This window comes from Oncorhynchus clarkii, chromosome 5, assembly GCF_045791955.1.
Source record: "Oncorhynchus clarkii lewisi isolate Uvic-CL-2024 chromosome 5, UVic_Ocla_1.0, whole genome shotgun sequence".
In the NCBI taxonomy this organism is placed as follows: Eukaryota; Metazoa; Chordata; class Actinopteri; order Salmoniformes; family Salmonidae; genus Oncorhynchus; species Oncorhynchus clarkii.
This window is the reverse complement of record NC_092151.1, coordinates 18,468,272-18,493,590: the sequence shown is the minus strand read 5'-3', so window position 1 is coordinate 18,493,590 and position 25,319 is coordinate 18,468,272. Positions and strand designations below refer to the sequence as shown.

Genomic DNA, 25,319 nt, shown 5'->3' with positions numbered 1-25,319 from the left:
ATGAACCCTTACCACGCTGCACTTTGGTCCGATCCTCATTACGTCGAGGGCCGTGACATATATTTTTTATTTATTTTGACATTTTAATCCTTGCCCCCGTCCTCGGCATGAGACCTTTTACCTTTTGGTAGGCCGTCATTGTAAATAAGAATTTGTTCTTAACTGACTTGCCAAGTTAAATAAAGGTTAAATAAAATAAATAAATATATATATTATGTGACTCCTAGTTCTGACACTGTGTCACTGAATGATATTTGAAGGCAACATTGACATATACTCAACAAAAAGCCCTAAAACCTCTCTTATCTCCCTGCCAAGCATTTACTCACATACCAATCTTAGTTTAGCTGAACACTAGCTCAACAGGATTAAAGTGAGTTAACTCAACAGGATTCATTGAGTTGTGTTGACTGTTGTTGTGGTTGTCTTTGTTTCTATCACCAGGGAGAGATTGGAGAGCCAGGTCAGAAGGGAGGCAAAGGAGACAAAGGAGAGCATGGTCCACCTGGTCCTACTGGTCCCCAAGGCCCGGTTGGGGCGCCTGGTCCTGCTGTACGTATCCCACCAAACCATTTCACCCTCCAGTTCATTGGATATGATGTCACTCCCTGTCCCTGCCACAGTCTCTTGACCTGGTCTATGCCACAGTTCAAAATCAAATTCTTCTCTACTCCTTACTCTCTTACGTATGTACATTCTATCCCCTCCCTCTCTCTCTCTTTCTCCTTCTTCTCATCTCCCTTTCTCTTCTCCTCTCTCTCTCTCGGGTGTGTAGGGAGCTGATGGAGAGCCCGGTCCCAGAGGTCAGCAGGGTCTGTTTGGCCAGAAGGGAGATGAAGGATCCAGAGGATTCAATGGACCCCCTGGCCCAGTGGGACTTCAGGTCAGAACCATAATCAGAACCAGGGACAGTCTAAACATGTCCCAAATGGCACCCTTTTCCCTATGTAGTGGATTTATTTTTCCCAGGGCTCATTGGCTTCTGTTGTTGTCATTGTGACTGACGTCATTATCTTGTCTGACTGCAGGGATTACCAGGTCCGGCCGGCGAGAAAGGAGAAACCGGAGACGTTGGTCAGATGGTAAGAGTTCCTACTATTCTCTTATGCAATATTGCTATAGAATTTCATGAAATAGAGCAGAATTCTAATGTACCAGTATTGAGTGTATGTATAGGGATTGTATACAATTAATTTTGCACTGTCAGTTTCCTATATTTATATGATGATAGTTTATTCCTATTTCTATGTGATGACAGTAGACTCAACACTCTTTTTCTCCTTTCCTCCTAGGGTCCTCCCGGTCCTCCTGGCCCCAGAGGCCCCTCCGGACCCCCAGGAGCTGACGGCCCTCAGGGACCTCCTGGTGGTATTGGAAACCCTGGATCTGTTGGAGAGAAGGTAAGGTCCACCTGTTAATACCCTTCACCTCAATGTAGAACCCATAGAAATACCATCCAAAATTAATTATATTTCTATGTTATAACCTTTCCATAGTTTTCTGAAGATTCCTACACTTGACCTAGTCCTCTTGACCCCATTGGAAGCCATGACTCTCCTAGTCCACCATGACTCTCCTAGTCCACCATGACCCTCCTAGTCCACCATGGGTCTCCTAGTCCACCATGGGTCTCCTAGTCCACCATGGGTCTCCTAATCCACCATGGGTCTCCTAGTCCACCATGGGTCTCCTAGTCCACCATGGATCTCCTAGTCCACCATGGGTCTCCTAGTCCACCATGGGTCTCCTAGTTCACCATGGGTCTCCTAGTCCACCATGGGTCTCCTAGTTCACCATGGGTCTCCTAGTTCACCATGGGTCTCCTAGTTCACCATGGGTCTCCTAATCTACGATGGGTCTTCTAGTACTTAGAGATCTACATAGCAGAGGACTCAGACAGGATTGAGGTACATAGTCGTTATGCCATCTGTTCCTGCACATAAAATCCCCATAGTTCACAGCAGTCCAGAGTAGATGGCAACGTCTATTTACCCTGTTGCTGAGCTCAGAGGTAGAAGGTGTCTCATCTATCATTGTAACTGTGGTTTAAAGTAGCATCAAGAGACAGATATTCTTACTGTGCAAGAGGTCCAATTGTCAGTTTGAGTTTCAGTACAATTATTCAGATCACCACTCATCCTCTTTGCAAAGCTTTTGTCACCATCAATATTTGATGTGGCTATTCAATAGATCATGTTTGAAATTGGAAACGCTCATTTTCATTCTCAAGTGAGTGTGAGTGACACACAAACACACACACACACACACACACACACACACACACACACAGCTTAATGGTAGTGTTTTCAACCTCAACAGTATTGTCGCTGGAGAGAGTAGAAGTGTGAATTAATACTCAAAGTGACTGTGGAGACGCTGAATGCATTATTTAAAACAGCTCTTACAAAATAAGCCTTGTTGTTTTGCTCGCCGTCAGGGGCAGACGATCGGAGGTAGCTGTTTGATTGTGAAAGCTTTGTCTTGGCACCCGCCAGCCCCACTGTCCACCAAACGCTCTCAGCACTTTCTACTGCAATGATGGCTTGATTTGTTTTATCTGGCCCATCGATGGAATGACCTTCGCCCCCTGAGAGTCTTCCCCCTGGGAGCACACATCCATGCCGTCCTCAAACAAAAGCTTAGCTCACCACAATTACAATCCTGTCTCTGGCTAATCTGATCTGAGCTGATCTGGCTGCTTTTATAACAGTGGTTTAGTCTTCCTTTCTCGATGTCTCTCTCTCTCTCTTTCTCTTTCTCTCTCTCTTTTCTTTCACCCTTTCTCTCTCTCTCTCTCTCTCTCTTTCTCTATCTCTCTCTTTTTCTTTCACCATTTCTCTCTCTCTCTCTCTCTTTCTCTCTCTTTTTCTCTCTCTTTCTCTCTCTCTCTTTTTCTCTCTTTTTCTTTCTTACTCTCTTTCTTTTCTTTCTCTCTTTCTCTTGCAATCTCTCTCTCTCTCTCTTTCTCCCGCTATCTCTCTCTTTCTCTCCCTATAGGGAATAGGGTGCCATTTTGGTATGTAGCCCCTATGTGGAGTCAGGCTTCCCAGAGAGACACAAGACTGTATAAAAAGCTTAGTACAGGAGAGAGAATAACTCATGCTTTTAAACAGGCCTCTCTCTCTGCTCTGCTCTCTCTGCTCTGCTGCCTGGACTAGATATCCTGACAGAAACAAAAGTGCTTTGGGAAAGAGGCCAGATGCTCACTAAGGCTATGGATGGGTATGATAACCTAGAGCTAGGCCAGTGCGCACTGGGCCCAGTTTGGCTCAGCTCTGTACAGTTCAATTCAAATCCATCAGGCCAAGCAGTTTGCTGCCCTGTCCCTCCCATCACAGACCAGGGTTAGATAAACATTGTCTCTAGGAACATGTCCACCGTTTGTCCCAATGATTGATTGATTGATTGATTGTGAAGACGGGGCCTATGTGACAGTGAGTAACAACAGGGCCTGAAGCCTGAGCCCGCTACCCAATAAGACAGGCAGGGAAAGAGGGAGGGAGAGTGGAAGATGTATGGAGTAGACCAAGAAGGACCCAGAGGTCGCCTGCTCTCTGCCCGCTCCAGGCTCAGCTCTGACTGGCTGTGATGGATTGAAACCGCTGGAGTCATCTCTTTCATTCCCCAGGGGCTTCAGGACATTGGGTTTACTGTAAATATGATTTTTAGAGTTGTTTTGGTTCACTGCCGTTTCTGAATTGTTTTCTTTCTCGTGTTCTATCTCTCTCTCTCTCTTCCTTTCTCAGGGTGACTCAGGTGAAAACGGAGAGCCTGGTCTTCAGGGAGAACTTGGCGGACCTGTAAGTGAACCGACAGCATCTTCACATCATCATCTAACAGAACGACTGTTTCAACACAGCCCCACAACACCACACTACAATTCCCACTCACTGCCTCTCCGTTGGAGAGAAGGAATTATTCTGCTGCAAATGCAAAAACTTACCGATTCATATATTTATTATAACAAAACAGTAGAATGAGGCTATTCCACTTCACCATTACTGTAACAATAACTGAATCAATTCAACAAGGTTGTAATTAAAACCATTATAGAAGAAAGCCCACCAACCACATGGAGTGTGTTAAGCACAGTTCTACTGGGCATAGGCATGAACACATTGTTTACACACTAACACACTGTTGACACACTAAAACACTGCCCCACTGTCACAGGGCCCAAGAGGAGAGCGAGGAGAGAAGGGAGAGTCCGGTCCTGCAGGTTCTGCTGGACCCCCTGGCCCTAAAGGTCCCCCTGGAGATGACGGTCCTAAAGGAAGTCCTGTAAGTCCTGGTTACACTTCTCTGTAGAATCACATATCACAGTTCATTGATTGATTGATTGATTGCAGTTGAGTCCCGTTACTGCCATGTGAATGTATTCCAATGGATGTTATGGATTTGTAATTAATTGTCAGTGGAAGGCAAAGTAAGATGTAGTCTCTAGGGTTATTAAGTTGTCTCTAGAGTCACTCTAGATGCTGAGCATTTTGTTGGATTTCATTTCCAGGGTCCAAGTGGTTTCCCTGGTGATCCTGGTCCCCCTGGCGAGATCGGACAGGCTGTAAGTCACTGAAATGTTACAATGACATTGTTTTGGCATCCAGTTTCTGTAATGCTTTGGCACCTATTGAAATGTAAAAAATCCCACACTGTGCCCTATCCATTCAGTGTCATTTCACCATGTCTCTCTTTCTCCTCCTGCCAGGGTTTAGACGGTCCTCCTGGTGACAAGGGAGACGACGGAGAGGCTGGTCAACCTGTGAGTCTCACCTAACGTATTATTACATCTGTCTAACGACCAACAAGCACTAACAAACTGAGAATTTCTCATATCTGAAGGTAACTACAGTAAACATAGAAGTACTGTACAAGAGCTTTTAGCACTTTGATCATGTACTTTATCCTTTCTCATCTCTTAGGGTTCTCCTGGACCCACCGGAGAGTCAGGTCCTTCTGGCCCACCAGGAAAGAGAGGCCCCCATGGTACAACTGGACCCGAGGGCAGGCAAGGAGAGAAGGGAGCCAAGGGAGAGTCTGGTCTGGAGGGCCCACAGGGAAAGACAGGCCCCGTTGGTCCGCAGGGAGCACCTGGCAAGCAAGGTTCTGAAGGTCTCAGAGGTATCCCCGGCCCAGTTGTAAGTACAGCATTGTTTAATATTTTCATTTATTTGTGTCATAGCTATTACAGTAACTAGGGACAGTAACTATGAGTTTACTACAACACTCATAGATGAGTATAGTGACTGATCTTACAAAAGCTATTTCTCATTCACACAATATAAGCATAAGGGAATAATACCAATATTGTAATAATAATTAGGTGGGTGCTTACATTTGTCCTATTTCATACGTGTACAATTGTATATTGGAAATGTGTATTTCCTTATCCCCCTGAGTGTGGTTACAGCCACGGTCTGTCATTATCAGCGGTGACTCTGGAGCAATTAGCGTTAAGTGCCTTGCTCAATGGCACACAGATTTTTCACCTTGTCGGCGGTGGATTAGAACCAGCGACCTTTCAGTTTCTGGCCCAATGCTCTAACAGCTAGGCTACCTGCCACCCTTATATTGTATGTAAAGATCAGTGGCTTAAAGCATTGATTCGTATCATGTTTCTATGCAGGGGGAACAAGGTCTTCCAGGTTCCTCAGGCCCCGACGGACCCCCTGGACCCATGGTGAGACAACTGACCTCTAACCCCTAAATCCGGGTCATTAGATGTCACAGGATTCACAGTAGCTTGTCTTATTGGGTCAGACATGTAATGTTATATGTCCTCACTCTCTTTTACTCTACCTCCCTCTCTACTTCTCTACCCCCTTCCTTCCATCCCTCTCCACTACAACTCTCCCATATTATGTCCATCTCTCTCTCTCTTTCTCTCTCTCTTGCTCTCTCTCTCCTCTCTCCCTCCTCTCTCCCTCACAGGGTCCTCCAGGATTACCAGGTTTGAAGGGAGACTCTGGCATTAAGGGAGAAAAGGTAAAACCCACCCCCCTGTTTCAGTAGGTTATTGACAACAAGTACCTGGACCCACCGGAGAGTCAACTATTACAGTCAAATATTAACATACCTGTTGCATGCATGGCTAAAAGTCACATACTGTATTGATCTTCTTCCATTGCTAATGATGTTGATGTCTAAAATTCTATAGGGATACACTTGAAATCTGTCGATGGAGATACTGTATATTCCATACTATACACATTCAAGTGAATGATAACTGACGGCTCGGTGTTCAAACCTATTGATTATGTATCTGGTATTAGCCCCAGGGCAGTGAGTCATCACACTAATGATATATGAAGAGAGATTGATTGACAGGCAGATTGATGTGAGTAATTAATTGATGATTGATGCCTGTTTTGATCTGTGTTTCTCCTCTCCTCAGGGCCACCCTGGTCTGATCGGTCTGATCGGGCCCCCAGGAGAGCAGGGAGAGAAGGGTGACAGAGGTCTGCCAGGCCCCCAGGGGACATCAGGACCCAAAGGAGACAATGTTAGTAGACCTACAACTGTTGTTAACATGATTATTGAGCGATGTTTACCTAATAATAAGTGACATGTTGTGGTTTGGTCTGATAATACAGTTAATCATATCAAGTCAACACAGTCAAGTGTGGTTTGATCAGCCTCTCTTCTCTCCTTCCTGTCTTTATTCTCTCCTTCTCTCCCTCCCAGGGTATTGCTGGCCCCTCAGGTCCTCTTGGTCCCCTGGGACCTCCAGGATTACCAGGTCCTCCTGGTCCTAAAGGAGCTAAGGGGTCATCGGTAAGCGTCCCCACAATCCACCATGTCCCATGTCGTACTGTCCCCTTGAAATCATGTCCCACTGTCCATATAAGTTGTGTATATGGGCTTCTAAAGTCTAAACCATGTCCTACTGTCCATAGAGGCTGTGTGTATGATGCTGTGTTCTTTCCTGTCTTCCTCAGGGTCAAACTGGTCCCAAGGGAGAGACTGGTGTTCCTGGACAACCTGGGCCTCCTGTAAGTTATCTTCATGATTGTGTGATGTCATTACATGTTGTTGTTTTGTGGTTTTGTAGTTTTACCCTGACTGAAACATCTCTCTCCCATTTCTCTCCCTCTTTCCCTCTTTCCCTCTTACCCTCTTTTTCTCCCTCTCTCCTCCTCCCCCTCTTCTTTCCTCATCTCTGCCCCCTCTCCTTTCCCTGTCTCCTCCTCTCCCCCTCTCCTTTCCCCGTCTCCTCACCTCTTCCTCTCTTCCTCACCTTCTCCCCCTCTCCCCCCTCTTCTTTCCTCATCTTCGCCCCCTCCCTTTCCCTGTCTCCTCCTCTCCCCCTCTCCTTTCCCCGTCTCCTCACCTCTTCCTCTCTTCCTCACCTCCTCCCCCTCTCCCCCCTCTTCTTTACTCATCTCCGCCCCCTCCCTTTCCCTGTCTCTTCCTCTCCCCCTCTCCTTTCCCTGTCTCCTCACCTCTTCCTCTCTTCCTCACCTCCTCCCCCTCTCCGCCCACTTCTTTCCTCATCTCCGCCCCCCTCTTCTTTCCCTGTCTCCTCCTCTCCCCCTCTCTCTCCTTCTCCACCCCGATAGGGTCCTCCTGGGGATGTCATCCACCCGCTGCCCATGCAGTCGAGCCCCAAGCGGAGCCGCAGGAACATTGATGCCAGCCAGATGATGGACGATGCCAATGCAGATGCCAACTACAAGGACTACGACGATGGAATGGAGGAGATCTTCGGATCCCTCAACTCCCTCAAGCTAGAGATTGAGCAGATGAAGCACCCACTGGGAACACAGGGCAACCCCGCCCGCACCTGCAAGGACCTGCAGCTCTGCCACCCTGACTTCCCCGACGGTGGGCATCGATTTGAGATCTGAAATACTAAATCTGAAGTCTTACTAAGTTCGGTGCTGAAGCCCAGGAATAATCTTGTTTGAAACTTGTTTGGAAAAGGTGGCTGGTGCTAGCCATCTTTTTCATAGAGGTGGGGCTATTTTATATAGGTCAAGGACCAAGTGTCACTACTATAATGGATTTAAATGTGATAGAGAAATAGGATTATAAATATGATTGGTATTTGATGATATGGGGTATAGAATAGTCTCTCCTTGGAATGCTAAATCATGCTAATTTAAACATTGAATGATCTCTGATGAAAAGGTTTCTAATTGTTAAGGTTCCCTACTTCCCTCTCTCCTCCCCTCTTTCTTTTCCCTCTTCCCCATGTTCTCCCTCCCTCCATTTCTTGTCGTTTTCAGGTGAATACTGGATCGACCCCAACCAGGGTTGCTCGAGGGACTCTTTCAAGGTCCACTGCAACTTCACAGCAGGAGGAGAGAGCTGTATCTACCCTGATAAGAAGTCTGAAGGGGTAAGTCATGGTGCTTTTACACTCACCACTGGTAAAAGTCACATTTTGAGAGCCAGTGATAGAAATGCATCTTAAAAACCGGAACCATACACATTTTATAGGTTTTGGTGTATATAATGAGGGAAATACAAATTATTAAAATGCATCATGCCTGCGTGGCACAGTGATATTTCTGGTTGATTGAAAAAGTGTGTATAAAAAAATCTTTATACATTGTTCTGTCAAGTGTCAACTATTCCCCATTTGATTGACAGGTTAAATAACTCTGACTGTATGATGCAGATAAGTTAATATTTATTTATTCTTCCCTGGCCCCAGGCAAACTACTACACATATAAATCATATATACCTCTCTCCTGATACTACTGCATAATCACATAACACTCATATATGTAACATTCATGCATCACTATTACTTTACTGCTATGAGTGTAATACACATGGTCCTCCAAGCCCCTAGGGGCAGCAGCTCCATGTATGGCCCTTGGTGTTACACACTACTGACATGTCATGATGACAAAGAATATATTTGGGGCAGTCCCTCACTGTCAACAGAGAGTCAAAGACTCCCTTCCACACACATGTCCACACACACAAACACACACGCGCGCACACACACACACAGTTCTGCCGTACTATCCTCCAGGTAAGTGTCAGTGGCCTAGTGTCGTCCCTGGCCCAGTCACCTGAAATAGGTTATGGCAGGTGACAGGCACCCAGAGAGGAATTTGCTGCTGGTTGGTTATGCATGGTGTAGAGGAGAGGGGGACAGGAGAGGACAGGAAAGGAGAGGAGAGGTAAAACACAGGAAACTGTGTCTGCGGCAGGCCAGGGGAGATCTGTAAGGGCTCTAAGCTACAGGACATTTTAACGATCCGCTGGCACATTGAGACACAGAGGAGCAGGAGTTTGCTTAAACTCAGATTAATGAACTTCACTTTTTATAGCCTGGGCAGATTAATGGGCCAGTGGGATGGCCTCGTTAGTGTGAAGGAGTGGAGAGATGGCACATGGTCAGAGACCCTGACATTGCCATGCATTGACATGCACATGAGAAGGTGTGCGCACACACATACACACACACACACACACACACACACACACACACACAAACACTATCTCTCCCTCCCTGCTAGCCTGGAACACTGTATCCCTAGTCTACCCATCATGAGTTATGCAGAGGAGAGGATAGAGGAGAGGAGGTACAGTAGATAGATAAAGGACAGGAGAGAAAAAGAAGAGTTAGAAGTAGAGCGAATCAGTTCTAGGGTATCAGTGGTCTCCTCCAGTAGAGGGGATCAGTTCTAGGGTATCAGTGGTTTCCTCCAGTAGAGGGATCAGTTCTAGGGTATCAGTGGTCTCCTTCGGTAGAGGGATCAGATCTAGGGTATCGGTGGTCTCCTCCAGTAGAGGGGATCAGTTCTAGGGTATCAGTGGTCTCCTCCAGTAGAGGGGATCAGTTTTAGGGTATCAGTGGCCTCCTCCAGTAGAGGGGATCAGTTCTAGGGTATCAGTTGTCTTCTCCAGTAGAGGGGATCAGTTCTAGGGTATCAGTAGTCTCCTCCAGTAGAGGGGATCAGTTATAGGGTATCAGTGGTCTCCTCCAGTAGAGGGGATCAGTTCTAGGGTATCAGTGGTCTCCTCCAGTAGAGGGGATCAGTTCTAGGGTATCAGTGGTCTCCTCCAGTAGAGGGGATCAGTTCTAGGGTATCAGTGGTCTCCTCCAGTAGAGGGGATCAGTTCTAGGGTATCAGTTGTCTCCTCCAGTGGGGTCCCCTGCTGCTCGCTCTACTCATGTTAGGAGAGCTGGAAGTGCCTTTCAAGACAGCAGGGTGTGTTAAATGTATGCTGTCTCCCAGCGCTAATTGATCTCCAGCTGAACATTAATTTACACATTAAGGCATTGATGACAAGCCCTGTATAAACCTTGTATCAGACTGATCTAGCTCATTCCTGGGGTATAATAATATTCAGAATATCACACTGGAGTATCACTGGCCATGTATCTGATACTTATTGGTAGTTATAATGCAGGTGAATCGAATTTAAATGAAGAAAACAAAACAAAATCGTATCTAGTTTTAAATGAAAACCACAAAACAAAGCCACTTGTCCTTACCGACAGTATACAGCAGAAGCTTAAATAAACACCATAAAAAGCATAGTCACTTCTATTTTGGTATAGAGCAGAACACTTAGCTGAAGGGAAAGGGGGCATTTTTAAGCTGGTCCTTTGGCGGCTAACAGATGCATCCTAAATGGCACCCTATTCCTTTTATAGTGCACTCCTTTTGACTGGGGCCCATTTAGGATGCATACAACATCTCTTAATGAATCACTGTGTACTCATGAATATTTGATCAGTAATTAGCTGCCAGCCAGTGTTTACACAAAATGCGATAATGGCTTGCTAAGGTATTTTACACTCTCCCGGGCTGTTCAGTGTCACACAATACTACTGCAGGTCTCTCAGACACCACAGATGGACCAAGGAAGGGAGGGTTTAGAAAAACGAGGGATAACGTTGTTATTTCTTTCAGGAGGCTGTTCTTACTGTTTTTCTTTCTTTAACCATTTTTTGTCCTCCTCCTCTTCCCCCGTTTTGCTCCATCCATACCCAGACTAGGCTCACCTCCTGGGTAAAGGAGATCCCTGGCTCCTGGTTCAGTGAATTCAAACGTGGTAAACTGGTAAGCCCCCCTAACGCCCCCCTTCCCCCCGTCCCCTTCCCTTTTTCCTGAACAGCTCATCTCATATTTTACAGAGCAAAATGGCAAAATGGCCCAAAGACTCCCCAGGCTCTTGGTATAGTCGCTACAAGCGAGGTTCCCTGGTAAGTGGCACACCCGCAGGTCTCTGGAGGCCCAGCTAGGGTGACTCCTGGCTGGGTCTCTGTGGGCCTGAGGGCCCTGCATGGTTCTAGGTTCTGGTTCTGGTTCGGGTCAGTACTGGTTCTGCATGGTTCCTGTACTGGTTGGCACTGGTCTTTGACTGGCACTCTGGCTTGTGTTTGTGGCGACACTGCTCTGCATGGTTCAGCACGATCAAGGTCAGCTCAGCACAACTCCAGTAAGACATACTGCAGTAGGTGAGTCTCTTCCTTCCAGAATAGAGGGAGACTTCGTTGGTGGAACAGACAGACTGACAGACATACTTTACCATGGCAACTAGTAGTTGAAGAAGTTAAAGACAATTTTCCATTGAAGAAAAACAATATAAATTCAATACAAAAAGGTAAGTGTAGTACAAAAAGTCATAGAATTGAGTAAATCAGTGTGTTGGTACTGAATGTTGCCATGGGAAAGCATGAGTGTAAATGCATCCACTCAACCTGCCTCTCTCTGAAGTTGGAGAGCATCACCTAGAAGTGACTGAGTGCCTTCATGGTTAGACACACATTTCTATTTATAACAACTACTCCTATTGCCCTCAGCATTTCCAGTTGACTCATAGATACTCATACTGTATAGATACCTATTCATAAATCATGTGAAGCTAGTCACAGGAGAGTGATTAGGCACCATTTTGTTCCTACTAAACTCATTCCACACATTCACCTACCCATTCAATCACAAGAGGATTACAACACTGATTCAATGTGAACAGTCAAAAGTCAGGCACTCAGTCACATTCCCAGGGGCTTCTGGGTACACCCACTTTTGACTTGCGGCTGCGATGAAGAGGTAATGTTTCCATGGCGATGTAGGGCTGTTTCTACACACTGGTTCTGCAGGGCAGAGCGGGGAGGAGGGATGAGGGAGGGGGAGGAACAGACAGGAGCAGGGGAGGACCTACCTAGCCTTTCTGAGTACCTGGACACTCAGAGGGGTGAGGGATACTACTCCCTTTAAGAGCCACTGATTCACAGACAGACACTGTTACTTGGACACAATGGATATAGTTATCATCCTCTATGAGCCCAAATTCCTATCTGATGATGGTGTGGCCACCTTGTGGGTTCCTGAAAATACAGCACAACAGATTTGATTGACTTCCCTGTAATAGTAATCTGTGATGTCCATTATTGTCCAGGTTGAGTCATACGTGTGTGTGTGTGTGTGTGTGTCTGTGTGTTTGTCTGTGTGTACATGAGAGAGAGAGAATGTATCTATACACACACATTAGTGGCTCTCTGCTGTGACTGCATGGCATGGGCGTTGCATGCGCTTTGCTCTTGGTCTCAGTCAGTCCTGTTTGTCTGAAAGAAGAAGAGAACCCTGTGGAACGGATGGTGGAACGCTGTTGGTTGGTATGGAAACGGATCTCCAGCATAAAATAGCATCACACCAAAGACTGATGTTCCCAAATGGACGGGTCATCCGGAATGATTTGTAATCATTAGATCCAAGATACATTAGTATAATAGAACACATGTTGGTTTAGAATTCCACTTAAACATGGCGAATTAGGCTAATTCTAAATTGCGGAAACCGATTAAACCAACCTATTATTATTTTTCATTTATACAATTACGTTTTACATTTACTAATGAGCTCCTTTCAAAACAATACATTTCCATAATTTTCTTAATTAAAGCTTAAGTGTTCAATTACGATTAGCTCCTCGATTGAGAGTATTCATCTCTTGTTCATTGCTAGTAGACTGCTATTCCTACAGAACCATTGAAGTCTTTCAGCAGAGAATAAGCCAGTCAGTATCTAAGGCCCCAGAGCCTGTAGATTAGAGCTCCTGTAGTAACTCCTGTATGCCTTACTGTTTCTCAGACACAAGCTTACTCATAGAGCCCCAGACAGACAGACCCCATAATACAGCAAGCCTCTCCATCTTTCCCAAAGCTGGTTGATGACAGCCTAGATATTTCACTCTAAAGGACCTAGCCGGGAACACCTCTGGTATATCCCCCCTCCTGATTTGTCGTCTGAGGAATCGGAATTCTATCCTACTCACGTAGCGCCGCCATGAATTATGGGTAATGAAGCTTAGCATACCCTCTGGAGCATACCCTCGGCCGCCGTTGATCTCCTTACCCACAACCCCCCTCTCTCCCTGGTGCTGCAGTGACTGATGGGACAAACCCTTGTCGCGGCGCACTGCGTGCACCGATTGACATTCTATAATTCTGTCAAAGCAGCCGCAGCGCCGGAAAGAGAGGTGAGGAATGCTGACATGTTTGAGTGACGGTGTGTCATTGCTCTGAGTCCGCCATGCTGCTGCATACACCTACAGTCTGTTGTCTGCGAAACACTCCATCTAAAGTCATATGAGATCATATCCCCACAACGACACTACTCGGTGTCAGAATTAGAATTCACAGATAAAAGCGAGAAACCCTCCCAAGACACCTCACAGTACACGAGAATGGTGTGATGTGTAGATTTGAGTGTTCTTGGTAGAGAACAAACAATGAAACAATGTTGTGTCTGAAATGGCACCCTGTACTACTTTTCGCAAGAGCGCTGCTCAAAAGTAGTACACTATTTAGGGAATAGGGTGCCATTTCAGATGTACCCAAATATGTATAGTATGTATGTATAGTGTCTGTATTAGTCCACAGTGTCTGTTCCTGCCTAGACCCTATATCTCCTTTCCTCCCTGTCTAGCTCTCGTACGTGGACGCTGAGGGCAACCCCATTGGTGTGGTCCAGATGACCTTCCTGCGTCTGCTGAGCGCGGCTGCCCGCCAAAACCTCACCTACAACTGCTACCAGTCAGTGGCCTGGCACAACCAGGATGGGGACTCATACGACAAGGCCATCCGCTTCTTGGGCTCCAACGACGAGGAGATGTCCTACGATAACAACCCCTACATCAGAGCCGTGGTGGACGGCTGTGCGGTGAGTGGATGGAAAAGTTGGGAAGTGTGTGTGTGTGTGTGTGTGTGTGTGTGTGTGTGTGTGTGTGTGTGTGTGTGTGTGTGTGTGTGTGTGTGTGTGTGTGTGTGTGTGTGTGTGTGTGTGTGTGTGTGTAAGGGCATAGGTGTGAGCAAGGGGATTTGACGGTCATGTGTATAACAGCATTTGTATGTGGTGTGGGGTGTGAATTGTGTGTCTGTCTGGGGTGGGGGGAGTGAATTGTATGTCTGTCTGGGGTGGGGGGAGTGAGTTGTGTGTATGTGTGGAGTGGGGGGAGTGAGTTGTGTGTCTGTGTGGGGTGGGGGGAGTGAGTTGTGTGTATGTGTGGAGTGAGTTGTGTGTTTGTGTGGGGTGGGGGAGTGAATTGTGTGTCTTTGTTTTGGTATTTGGTATTTTATTAGGATCCCCATTAGCTGTTGCAAAAGCAGCAGCTACTCTTCCTGGGGTCCACATGAAACATGAAACATGACATAATACAGAACATTAATAGACAACAGCTCAAGGGCAGAACTACATTAAAAACAAACCAAAAATGACTGAAAGCGCATGTAGCCTACATATCAATACAGACACACAAACTATCTAGGTCAAATGGGGGAGAAGCATTGTGCCGTGAGGTGTTGCTTTATCTGTTTTATTTGGAACCAGGTTTGCTGTTTATTTGAGCAATATGAGATTCCATGCAATAATGGCTATATATCAAACTGTACACTTTCTTGAATTTGTCCTGGATTGTGAAAAGACCCCTGGCGGAATGTCTGGTGGGGTAAGTGTGTGTCAGAGCTGTGTGTAGGTTGACTATGCAAACCATTTGGGATTTTAAACACATTAATGTTTCTTATAAAAATAAGTGATGTAGTCAATCTCTCCTCACCTCTTATCCAAGAGACACTGGCATGCATACAGTAGTATTTATATCATCCCTCTGATTACAATGAAGAGCAAGACTTGCCACTGTTCTGGGCCAGCTGCAGATTAACTAGGTCTTTCCTTGCAGCACTCAACCACACGACAGGACAGTAGTCAAGATAAGACTAAACTAGAGCCTGCAGAACTTACTTTTTGGAGTGTGGTGTCAAAAAAGCAGAGCATTTCTTTATTACGGACAGACCTCCCCCCATCTTTACAACCATTGAATCTATAGGTTTTGACCATGACAGTTTACAATCTAAGGTAACGCCAAGTAATTTAGTCTCCTCAACTTGTTCATTACAAGATTCAGCTGAGGAATAGAACTTAGGGAATGATTTGTACCAAATACAATGCTTTTAGTTTTAGAGATGTTCAGGACCAGTTTATTACTAGCTACCCATTTCAAAACAAACAGCAACACTTTGTTAAGGGTCTCAGTGATTTCATTAGCTGTAGTTGCTGATGCGTATATGGTTGAATCATCAGCATACATGGACACACATGCTTTGTTTAATGCCAGTGACAGGTCATTGTTAAAAATAGAAAAGAGTAGAGGGCCTAGAGAGCTGCCCTGCGGTACACCACACTTTCCATGTTTGACATTAGAGAAGCTTCCATTAAATAAAACCCTTTGAGTTCTATTAGATATCTCTGAATCCATAATATGGGAGACATTGATAAGCCATAACACATATGTTTTTTCAAGAACAGGTTTGTAAAATAAGAATTTGTTCTTGACTGACTTGCCTAGTTAAATAAAGGTTACATAAAAAATACAAAATAAAATGGTGAATTATCAAAGGCTGCACTAAAATTTAACAGTACAGCTCCCACAACCTTCTTATTATCAATTTCTTTCAACCAATCATCAGTCATTTGTGTCAGTGCAGTACATGTTGAGTGCGATTTTCTATAAGCATGCTGAAAGGCTGTTGTTAGTTTGTTTACAGAGAAATAGCATTGTATTTGGTCAAACACAATTTTTTCAACTGTTTGCTAAGAGCTGGCAGCAAGCTTATAGGTCTGCTGTTAGAACCAGTAATGGCCGCTTTACCACTCTTGGGTAGTGGAATTACTTTGGCTTCCCTCCAGGCCTGAGGACAAAGACTTTCCTCTAGGCTAAGATGAAAGATATGACAGATAGGAGGGGCTATAGAGTCAGCTACCATCCTCAGTAGCTTTCCATCTAAATTGTCAATGCCAGGTTTGTCATTATTGATTGATAACAATAATTTTTCCACCTCTCCCACACTTTATTTTCAAAATTCAAAATTCATTATTTGTTTTTTATGCATGAATACGATGACTCACTGTACATTGTTGACTTTTCCTGCCGAAGTTTTCCCACTTTGCCAGTAATCATTTAATATTTGGCAACATCAAATGGTTTTGTGATGAATAAGCCATCTGATTTGATGAAAGATGGAGTTTCTGCCCATAATTTCATTTAAAGTATTCCCCCAAAAATGTTACATTGTGCTTTATATCATTGATATTGGCTTCATAATACAGTTTATTTTTATTTTTACACCTGGCTATCAGTGAAGCCTTGTCCGGCAGCGAAACAGTTAATTCATCCTAATTTACTGCCTCTAAAAAAACATAGCTGATATGGCTGATTACTTAAACAAATGTGGTTTCTACAGATAATTAAGATGTACAACGTATGGCATAAGAGGACAACAAGCAGATAAGAGGCAATCCGTAATTTCAATAAAGACATTAATGAGTGAGCTAGGACAGACATAGTCAATATAAATATTTGTTCAGCACTTTTGAAATGTTCAGAACATGGGCCGTTCTTACAGTGTTTTCCCTGTACACCAACTCAGAACCTGTAGGATTTTTTATTTTTTTATTTCACCTTTATTTAACCAGGTAGGCTAGTTAAGAACAAGTTCTAATTTACAACTGTGAGCTGACCAAGATTAAGCAAAACAGTTTGACACATACAACAACACAGAGTTACAGATGCAATAAACAAACATACAGTCAATAATACAGTAGACAAAGTATATATACAGTGTGTGCAAATGAGGGAAGATAAGGGAGGTAAAGGCAATAAATAGGCCATGGTGGCGAAGTAATTACAATATACCAATTAAACACTGGAGTGATAGATGTGCAGAAGATGAATGTGCAAGTAGAGATACTGGGGTGCAAAGGAGCAAGATAAATAAATAAATACAGTATGGGGATGAGGTAGTTGGATGGGCTAAATGGATGAATAAAAGGAGCATGAATAAAGGGATGAATAAATGGGGCATATAAGCAGACAATGAATGCTCTTGGAATATTCAATGATTACATTTCTCATATAACAGGTTATAGGCTACATGTGCTCCACCAGGTAAGATCAGTAGGCGAAATAAAGATGGGAAAATATACCAAATTATTAGGGTGAGGCAAATGAGCTACTAACAGCTTGATACACAACACATTCACTTATTATTACTTTCTTAGCTACAGTGTACATATCTCCCTGGCATATTACATCATTTATGCAGCAGCATACAAGACATTTTTAGACTCACCTTGTTGTGCTGTGCTCACTTGAACAGGAAGGTGCACGGTGGTCCTTCGTGGGCAAATTTTGTCATCAAACTTTGTTATCAAAGTTTGGAATTCTCTGGATTTATGGTTCTTTCAAGATAACTGGGAACTCGGAAAACAACAAGGTAGATCATGATGACGTCAGTGATCTTCTGGTTGTAGCTCTAGAAAGAGGCCCAAGTTCCGGATTTAGAATTCCGAGTTGGATGACCATTCAACACATATTTTCCCAGTTCGAGCTTATTTTTCCAGAGTTCCTCATTGTCTTGAACTCACTGAAGTCAGATTTCGCTATTCCAAGTTAACAGTTGTTTTGAGCGTAGCACCAATCACGCTTCATTGACAGCATGGCCAATTTTTTATGTTTATCATTTTAAGCTTGGAAAAGAGATCCTTAATCCCAGACTTGGAACCACACATCCACTCCTCTGAATAGCAGACTAGTGATTGCTTTGCAATGTTTGCAGTTAGCTACTGATTCTTTCCCAACCACTCATTCTTGAATTTGTGATTTCAGACTTGTTGTGTAATGCTTATGGCCGATGAGCACCGATATGTTTTATCTATAATTTCTCTTCATTTTTTCTCTTCATATGACAAGGATTAAAAAGGACTTGATTCATGATGATGACTGCTAGCTTAGATTTTGAAAGTATGATGTTGACATGATCAGTCGAATCAAAGCTACTGTAGATAAAACGTGATTTGACATAATTTTATCTGTGGCCAATGACCTTGAGCCTTCTTGGATGGGCACTTCAAATGTCACTCTATGGCAGCACCCAAGGGGCTTGAATTTTCAAGCTCTACCCTTAGACTTGGCGGTAATGTAGTTTCCCCATGAGTGACAGAACACTGAGCCAATCATGGCGCAACTAGAGAACATGACCAACAACTACGCTCCGTATTTTCAGCTGGCTGTCCCACCACCACAGAAAGCACTGAGCTAGGCTGAAACACCTGCATTTTGGAGCTGCCTAAATAAAGCAAAAAATTGTTTGTATGTTTGTATGTGCCTTTATTAACGTAATGATATATACAGATATATATATATATATATATATACTGTATATATCATTACGTTAATAAAGGCACATACAAACAAAATATATATATATATATATATATATATATATATATATATATATACAGTGGGGCAAAAAAGTATTTAGTCAGCCACCAATTGTGCAAGTTCTCCCACTTAAAAAGATGAGAGAGGCCTGTAATTTTCATCATAGGTACACTTCAACTATGACAGACAAAATGAGGGAAAAAAATCCAGAAGATCACATTGTAGGATGTTTTATGATTTTATTTGCAGATTATGGTGGAAAATAAGTATTTGGTCAATAACAAAAGTTTATCTCAATACTTAGATACTGACTATTAGCACTTGGTAGCCTATAGCAACACCCCAAAAGAAAAGGCTTTAGATGTGCCAAGTGAACCTGCAACCACAACACTTCAACAACACTTGACATAAGATCTTCTCTAAGCATTACAGGGATATGGCTCTGAATATATACAGCAACACCTCCCCCATCAGCATTTCTGTCTCTTCTATAGATGTTATATCATTGTATTGCTACTGCTGTATCATCAACTGAATTGTCTAAGTGAGTCTCATAAATGGCTAATATATGAATGTTATCTGATGTTAGCAAGTTATTGATTTCATGAACCTTGTTTCTAAGGCTACATATATTAATTTGGGCTATTTTCAGCCCTTTCCTGGGTAGCTTATCAGAGATATACATAATATGGAAAAGAGCAAACAAATCCAAATAAAATACATACATTCAGCAGTCCATTAATCAATGTGTGTGTATGTGTGCTGCGGGGTTGAAGCTACGGACCCATAGGCTTGGCTCTCTTTTCCCTTCCAGGCTTCTGGGATGGAAAGGAGGAGGAGATTCATTTTAGGAGCAAGGAAATGATGTCATGTTATTGTATATAAACTGTTGCTCGTGGGAACGTGGCAGCGCGCTCCGAGAATAAATTCTGTTACCTATTATTGAAATGGCTGGTCTCCGTCTATTTTATGCAAACAAGAATCTTACAAATTCTCATAAAATAGATTAAGGGTTTTCAATTAATAAAAACACATTGGCATAATTAAATGACACTAACAGTTATGCTGTTACTCCTCGTAGTTTCAGACAGGGCAGGTCACAGGGAAGATTTAAAACAACAAATAGCAGGGATCTAGACAGCCACAAACCCGGGACAATCCGGAGTCCCAGCCACAATGGCTAACCGCATCACGGGCTGCATTCAAGCACTCAAGAAACCCTGCTAGTTTGATAGGCAGCTAGCTGGCAGCTAGGCAAGCTGCTACGCCAAGCAGGTCCTCAGAACTGGCCTTGGTCGGCAGGATCACTGGACAGTGCGTAACAGACCCAGAAACTGATGCCAACTGCGTTGTGGGATCCAACATAAAAAGTTAGCTAGCTACTAAGAAACTTTCCAACACACTTTTAAAACAACAAACTTCACAAAACAACGAACCCGAGCTCTCCCTCGTTCTGCGTTTAATAAATGAATTGTGTGTCTGTGTGGGGGGAGTGAATTGTATGTCTGTGTGGGGTGGGGGGAATGAATTTAAGATTTGATCCAAAAAATAAACCCTACTGTATACTGTATATAGAGGTCGAAGTACAGTAGCACCTACTCACTCTGTCTATCCCTCTCTGTTTTTCAGTTGAAAAAGGGCTATGAAAAGACAGTACTGGAGATCAACACACCAAAGGTGGAACAGGTGCCTTTTGTTGACATCATGTTCAATGATTTCGGCGGGGCTACGCAGAAGTTTGGATTCGAAGTGGGTCCTGTCTGTTTCATCGGCTAAGACTGTTTACTGAACAAAATGGAGAAAATAAAAAGCATATTTATTTTCTCAGAAACAAAACACATGAATAGGACAATTTGTATTTGTGTAAAACATTCTGTGTCCAAAAGCAACAAGTATGAATAAAATACACAAAAATCAAGATGAGAATACTACAATACATTTCTAGAGGATTCGATAATAATAATAAAAAAAGAGCAACCTTGTAACCTCAGTGTGCCTTCTCCATCACATGCAAGTTTTGAAACTGAATAAGTCAGATACTACCGACCCCTATCTTCACCCATGACCCCTATCACCGTTCCCAAACCTCCACCCACTCCCAGCGCACTTGATGTAAATCCAGTCTGGTTGTCGAACTCACCGGAGGCAAACTTTTTCCTGCTACTCCACTGGTTTCAGAAGGTTGCCATGGACTCCATCCCATGTGGCAGTTTTCTTCTTAGTTTTTTTATTGGTTTTTGTTGTTGTTTCTTTGTCTCCCTCTCAATTCCCACTTTGAATATTTTATTCATTCGTTCATTCGTTCATTCGTTTGCTCCTTCATTCATTTCGGAAGCTTTGTTTTGTGCATAATTGTCTCCCCATTCTTCTGAATGGAACTTATATATATATAAATATATATAAATATTTTTTGTATGTTTGTAAGTACTTTCTGTATATTTTTCCTGGTAATGTTTAATGTTTCTGGCTTCTAAACATGCATTTGACCTTTTATGACGTGAGGTAAAAGATGATGGTCATTGGAATACATCAAATTCGCAGATACTAAAGTAAGGAATTGGACATGTAAATTGGAGAATAGATGAGGAGTGCTTGTCTTGTTGCTGGGTGTGAAGAACACCTTATTGTAATTTAAGAACCGAATGAAAATAAAATATGGAAATATTACTCTGCGCTAGTCTGTGAGTTGATTAGCATAACAGAAAATGTACCAAGATAAAAATGACAAACATTCCTCCTCTTCTTGTGTCCTCTATTTTGGGTGCATTTTGAGATTTTACTAACTTAATAAACAACTTTGATATTTTTTTCCTTCAATACTTCCATATTTCTACTCTCAAACTATATATGCAGCAGGAGATGTCACTTTTCAATGAAACACAAGAAATCAATACTTAGGTGCTATTTTTTCTCCTGTGGTGCTATGATATTTTCAAGTTTGTTGTTATTTTGAAAGTACAGTAAGCTGATGGTGGTGATGTTAACTCGTCACCATGACTACCCTGTCTGTCTGTCCCTTACCCTGACCCTCTTAGCTATCACCTCTGACACAACATCTTCGCTACATTCTTATTTATGTCCAGGGGTGTTTTAATGCATGCCAGTTTGCTTCATATTCATTCATAGATCCATGCAGTATTTTATTTTATGTATTTCTCTGCTTCCAAGGCCCACTTAGTAAAGACTAACAGCATCTGATCATACTGCAACTTACTTGGAATGTGCTAATATAAATAAGATTGTACTCAGTTGCCGAATGTGGTGCTAATTTATCACATTTTCTTAGATGTCTTTAAAAAAGAAAGAAGATGGTAGAAGCGATGCTGCAATGCTTGCATATCATGGTTCCATGACATGGTGCATTTTGTGAATGGATCTCATGATTGGTGTTCTGTGCAATGGATAATCTTTTTCACTTCGTCAAGCTTTTTACTGCTTTTATTTTTCGGGGTTGGGGGTGAAGGTGACTGGTTTGGAATGGGTACGGAGTGTCTCCCCCTTTGAGTATTCCAAAGCACATGGCCAAGGAACAGTTTGGAGTTTTGGTACCTGAAACCATTAACTTTCTTACCAAAGGCTTTTTTTTTTAAATATAGCTTTAAGTTCCTAGAGGGCCAAGAATCCACTAAGTATTTTGAAATCCACTATTTGAAAATGTGGTAGAATTGTCTAATGATGATTAAAATCAGATGTGTCATGTACAAGTCAAAAATATATTTTCAAACATATATTTAAAAATAATAATTTTAAAAAATGAAAAATTTAGATTTTTTTTTAGTGAACGATATTTAATAGTCCATCAGATTAGCCCGCTTAAAGGTAGAAAAGCCAGATGCAAAGCTTGTTTTTGTATTGTTGTTTGGGGTCTTCTGATTTAACTGTTGTTTTACTTTCTTAAGCCCTAGTTATACCCTTGTACAAACTATGCACTCTGCCTGCTTTTAACCACTACAGCATCTGCCACAGAAAGTTTTACTGTCCTGCATAAGTAGCTTGTTTTTTATGTTTTTTGTTTTTACCTTCTAGATATGTGACTTGAACCATTTACGTTAAGATACACTTATTGATCATCCGTTTTTAATGTGCATTTCGATGAAGCACTCCAAATTTAACATGTTTGCTTTCAATAAAAGGACAAAACGTTTTTGTCAATTTTCAGAACCAGCAGTAATGCTGCCAATAACGTTTTTTGTTTTTTGAATTGTTTTACGTTTGTCTGTTCGTTAGTTTTTATGGTCTTGTCAAAAGAGAGTAAGAGAGGATAGAAGATATATTGTTTTTTATGTTTTATGTCAATAAATTTAAGTTTACTGTGGCCACCCACTCTTGTATGTCTTTTGAAGCATTAAAACCTATCTGTATGCATGAAATTGTAAAGTTTTTTTCTCTTGTTTTTATACTTTACAATGACATGATCTCCAACCCACTTTTTATTATTAAAATAGGTAGAATGCTAAATTTCATATGCTAAAATTGAAAACGGTCATGTCCATAATTGTGAAGTGGAGAGAGAATGGTGATGTTGTAACTCTCTACCCACAGCCAATGTTCATTTGTAGTATATTTATTGTATTATTTAAAAATAAATGTAAATTGACACCATAGTGTTACTGGAAGGCGCCCTCTTTATCTCAGAAACAGAGAATGAATTATCATGGAATGTTTTTTAGTCACAATTTGCAATTTTTTATGAATTAAATATTACTGCAACTCACCTAAACACTGATATTATGTTAGTCTACCTTGATCCAAAAATCTACCATCAGTGAGATGTGGACAAAAATATGTTTTATTCATTTTTCTCACTCTTTTACAGACTGTTGGAAGACTATCATCACCTCTCTACATACAAATAGTAAGTTAAATGTTTCATTTTTTTATTCATAGTTATAGAATCCACAGTTAGAATATGATCTTGTGAAGCAAAACATGTTTTTAGTAAGTGAAGTTACACCATTTCTAAAATCCTTATTCTGGCATTCTGATTACGACTGAAAATCATTGCTGTCTTAATGTGTTCCGCCACCTCCACCCCTCATTAGAATACATGTGCATGCAGTGCCTTCAGAAAGTATTCATACCCCTTGACTTAGTCCACATTTGGTTGTGTTACAGACTGAATTCAAAATGGATTAAATATATTTTTTCTCAACCATTTACACACAATACTCCATAAATACAAAGTTAATTGTATTTTTTTATTTTATTTGTGCACATTTATTGAAAATGAAATACAGCAATATCTCATTTACTCAAGTATTCACACCCCTCAGTCAATACATATTAGAATCACAGTCTTTCTAGGTAAATCTCTAAGAGCTTTGCACACCTGGATTGTACAATATTTGCACATTATTCTTAAAACAATTCTTCAAGCTCTGTCAAGTTGGTTGTTTATCATTTATTGTTTTATTATGCTAGACAGCCATTTTCAAGTCTTAGCATAGATTTTCACGCCCATTTAAGTCAAACTATAACTAGGCCACTCAGGAACATTCGATGTCGTCTTGGTAAGCAACGACAGTGTATATTTGGCCTTGTGTTTTAGGTTATTGCCCTTTTGAAAGTTGAATGTGTCTCCCAGTGTCTGTTGGAAAGCAGACTGAACCAGGTTTTCCTCTAGGACTTTGCCAGTGCTTAGCTCTTTTCCGTTTATTTTTATCTTAAAAAACACTCTAGTCCTTTCCGATGACAAGCATTCCCATAACATGATGCAACCACCACCATGCCTGAAAATATGATAAGTGGTACTCAGTGATGGGTTGCGTTGGATTTGCCCCAAATATAACCCTTTGTATTCAGGACATAAAGTTAATTTCTTTGCCACATTTTTTAAAGTTTTATTTTCATGCCTTAATGCAAACAGGATGCATGTTTAGGAATATTTATATTCTGTACAGGCTTCCTTCTTTTCAATCTGACATTTAGGTTAGTATTGTGGAGTAACTACAATGTTTTTGATCCATCCTCAGTTTTTCCATCACAGCCATTAAACTTTGTAACTGTTTTAAAGTAACCATTGGCCTCATGGTGAAATCCCTGAGAGGTTTCCTTCCTCTCTGGCAACTGAGTTAGGAAAGACGCCTGTAACTTTGTATTGACTGGGTGTATTGATACACCGTTCAAAGTGTAGTTAATAAATTCACCATGCTCAAAAGTGTTATTCAATGTCTGCTTTTTTTTTACACATCTACCAATAGGTGCCCTTCTTTGTGAGCCATTGGAAAACCTCGCTGTTGTGTGTGGTTAAATCTGTGTTTGAAATTCACTGCTCGACTGAGGGACTACTCCTGAACTTATTTAGGCTTAAAAACATAATTCCACTTTGAAATTATTGGGTATTGTGTGCAGGCCAGTGACACTACATCTCAATCTAATCCATTTTAAATTCAGGCTGTGACACAACAAAATGTGGAAAAAGTCAAGGGGTGTGAATACTTCCTGTATCTAGAGGATACAAATATTGATACTGGGTTAACAGAGTTTAAAACAGAACGACATGCAGAGTTACTTACACCCTCTCATCATCTCTTCGTAGGCCTGGTGCTCATCTTTGAATTAGCTTTGGTTTTCCATTTAGGTTGTTGTCTTTCAGCATTCTAACAGGATCTTTAAAAACGTTGTTATCCAA

At 42.2% G+C, this 25,319-nt stretch overlaps 1 protein-coding gene across 2 annotated transcripts in view; it reads left to right on the top strand.

The window, feature by feature from the left end:
- Positions 1-20,699, top strand: part of LOC139408481 (collagen alpha-1(V) chain-like) — a 131,112-nt gene extending 110,413 nt beyond the window's left edge. Inside the window, exons 42-60 of one of the 2 annotated variants that reach the window (XM_071152424.1) lie at positions 445-552; positions 776-883; positions 1,029-1,082; positions 1,293-1,400; positions 3,747-3,800; positions 4,174-4,281; positions 4,508-4,561; positions 4,706-4,759; positions 4,920-5,135; positions 5,624-5,677; positions 5,929-5,982; positions 6,392-6,499; positions 6,682-6,771; positions 6,936-6,989; positions 7,557-7,821; positions 8,226-8,338; positions 11,103-11,171; positions 13,900-14,133; positions 20,318-20,699. In XM_071152424.1, coding sequence (XP_071008525.1) covers positions 445-552; positions 776-883; positions 1,029-1,082; positions 1,293-1,400; positions 3,747-3,800; positions 4,174-4,281; positions 4,508-4,561; positions 4,706-4,759; positions 4,920-5,135; positions 5,624-5,677; positions 5,929-5,982; positions 6,392-6,499; positions 6,682-6,771; positions 6,936-6,989; positions 7,557-7,821; positions 8,226-8,338; positions 11,103-11,171; positions 13,900-14,133; positions 20,318-20,464 — 2,052 coding nt within the window. In that variant the 3' untranslated portion in view covers positions 20,465-20,699. Of the gene's footprint in view, positions 1-444; positions 553-775; positions 884-1,028; positions 1,083-1,292; positions 1,401-3,746; positions 3,801-4,173; positions 4,282-4,507; positions 4,562-4,705; positions 4,760-4,919; positions 5,136-5,623; positions 5,678-5,928; positions 5,983-6,391; positions 6,500-6,681; positions 6,772-6,935; positions 6,990-7,556; positions 7,822-8,225; positions 8,339-10,959; positions 11,029-11,102; positions 11,172-13,899; positions 14,134-20,317 lie in introns of both variants that reach the window. The other variant, XM_071152423.1, reaches the window with a different exon arrangement.
- The last annotated feature ends 4,620 nt before the right edge of the window (positions 20,700-25,319 follow it).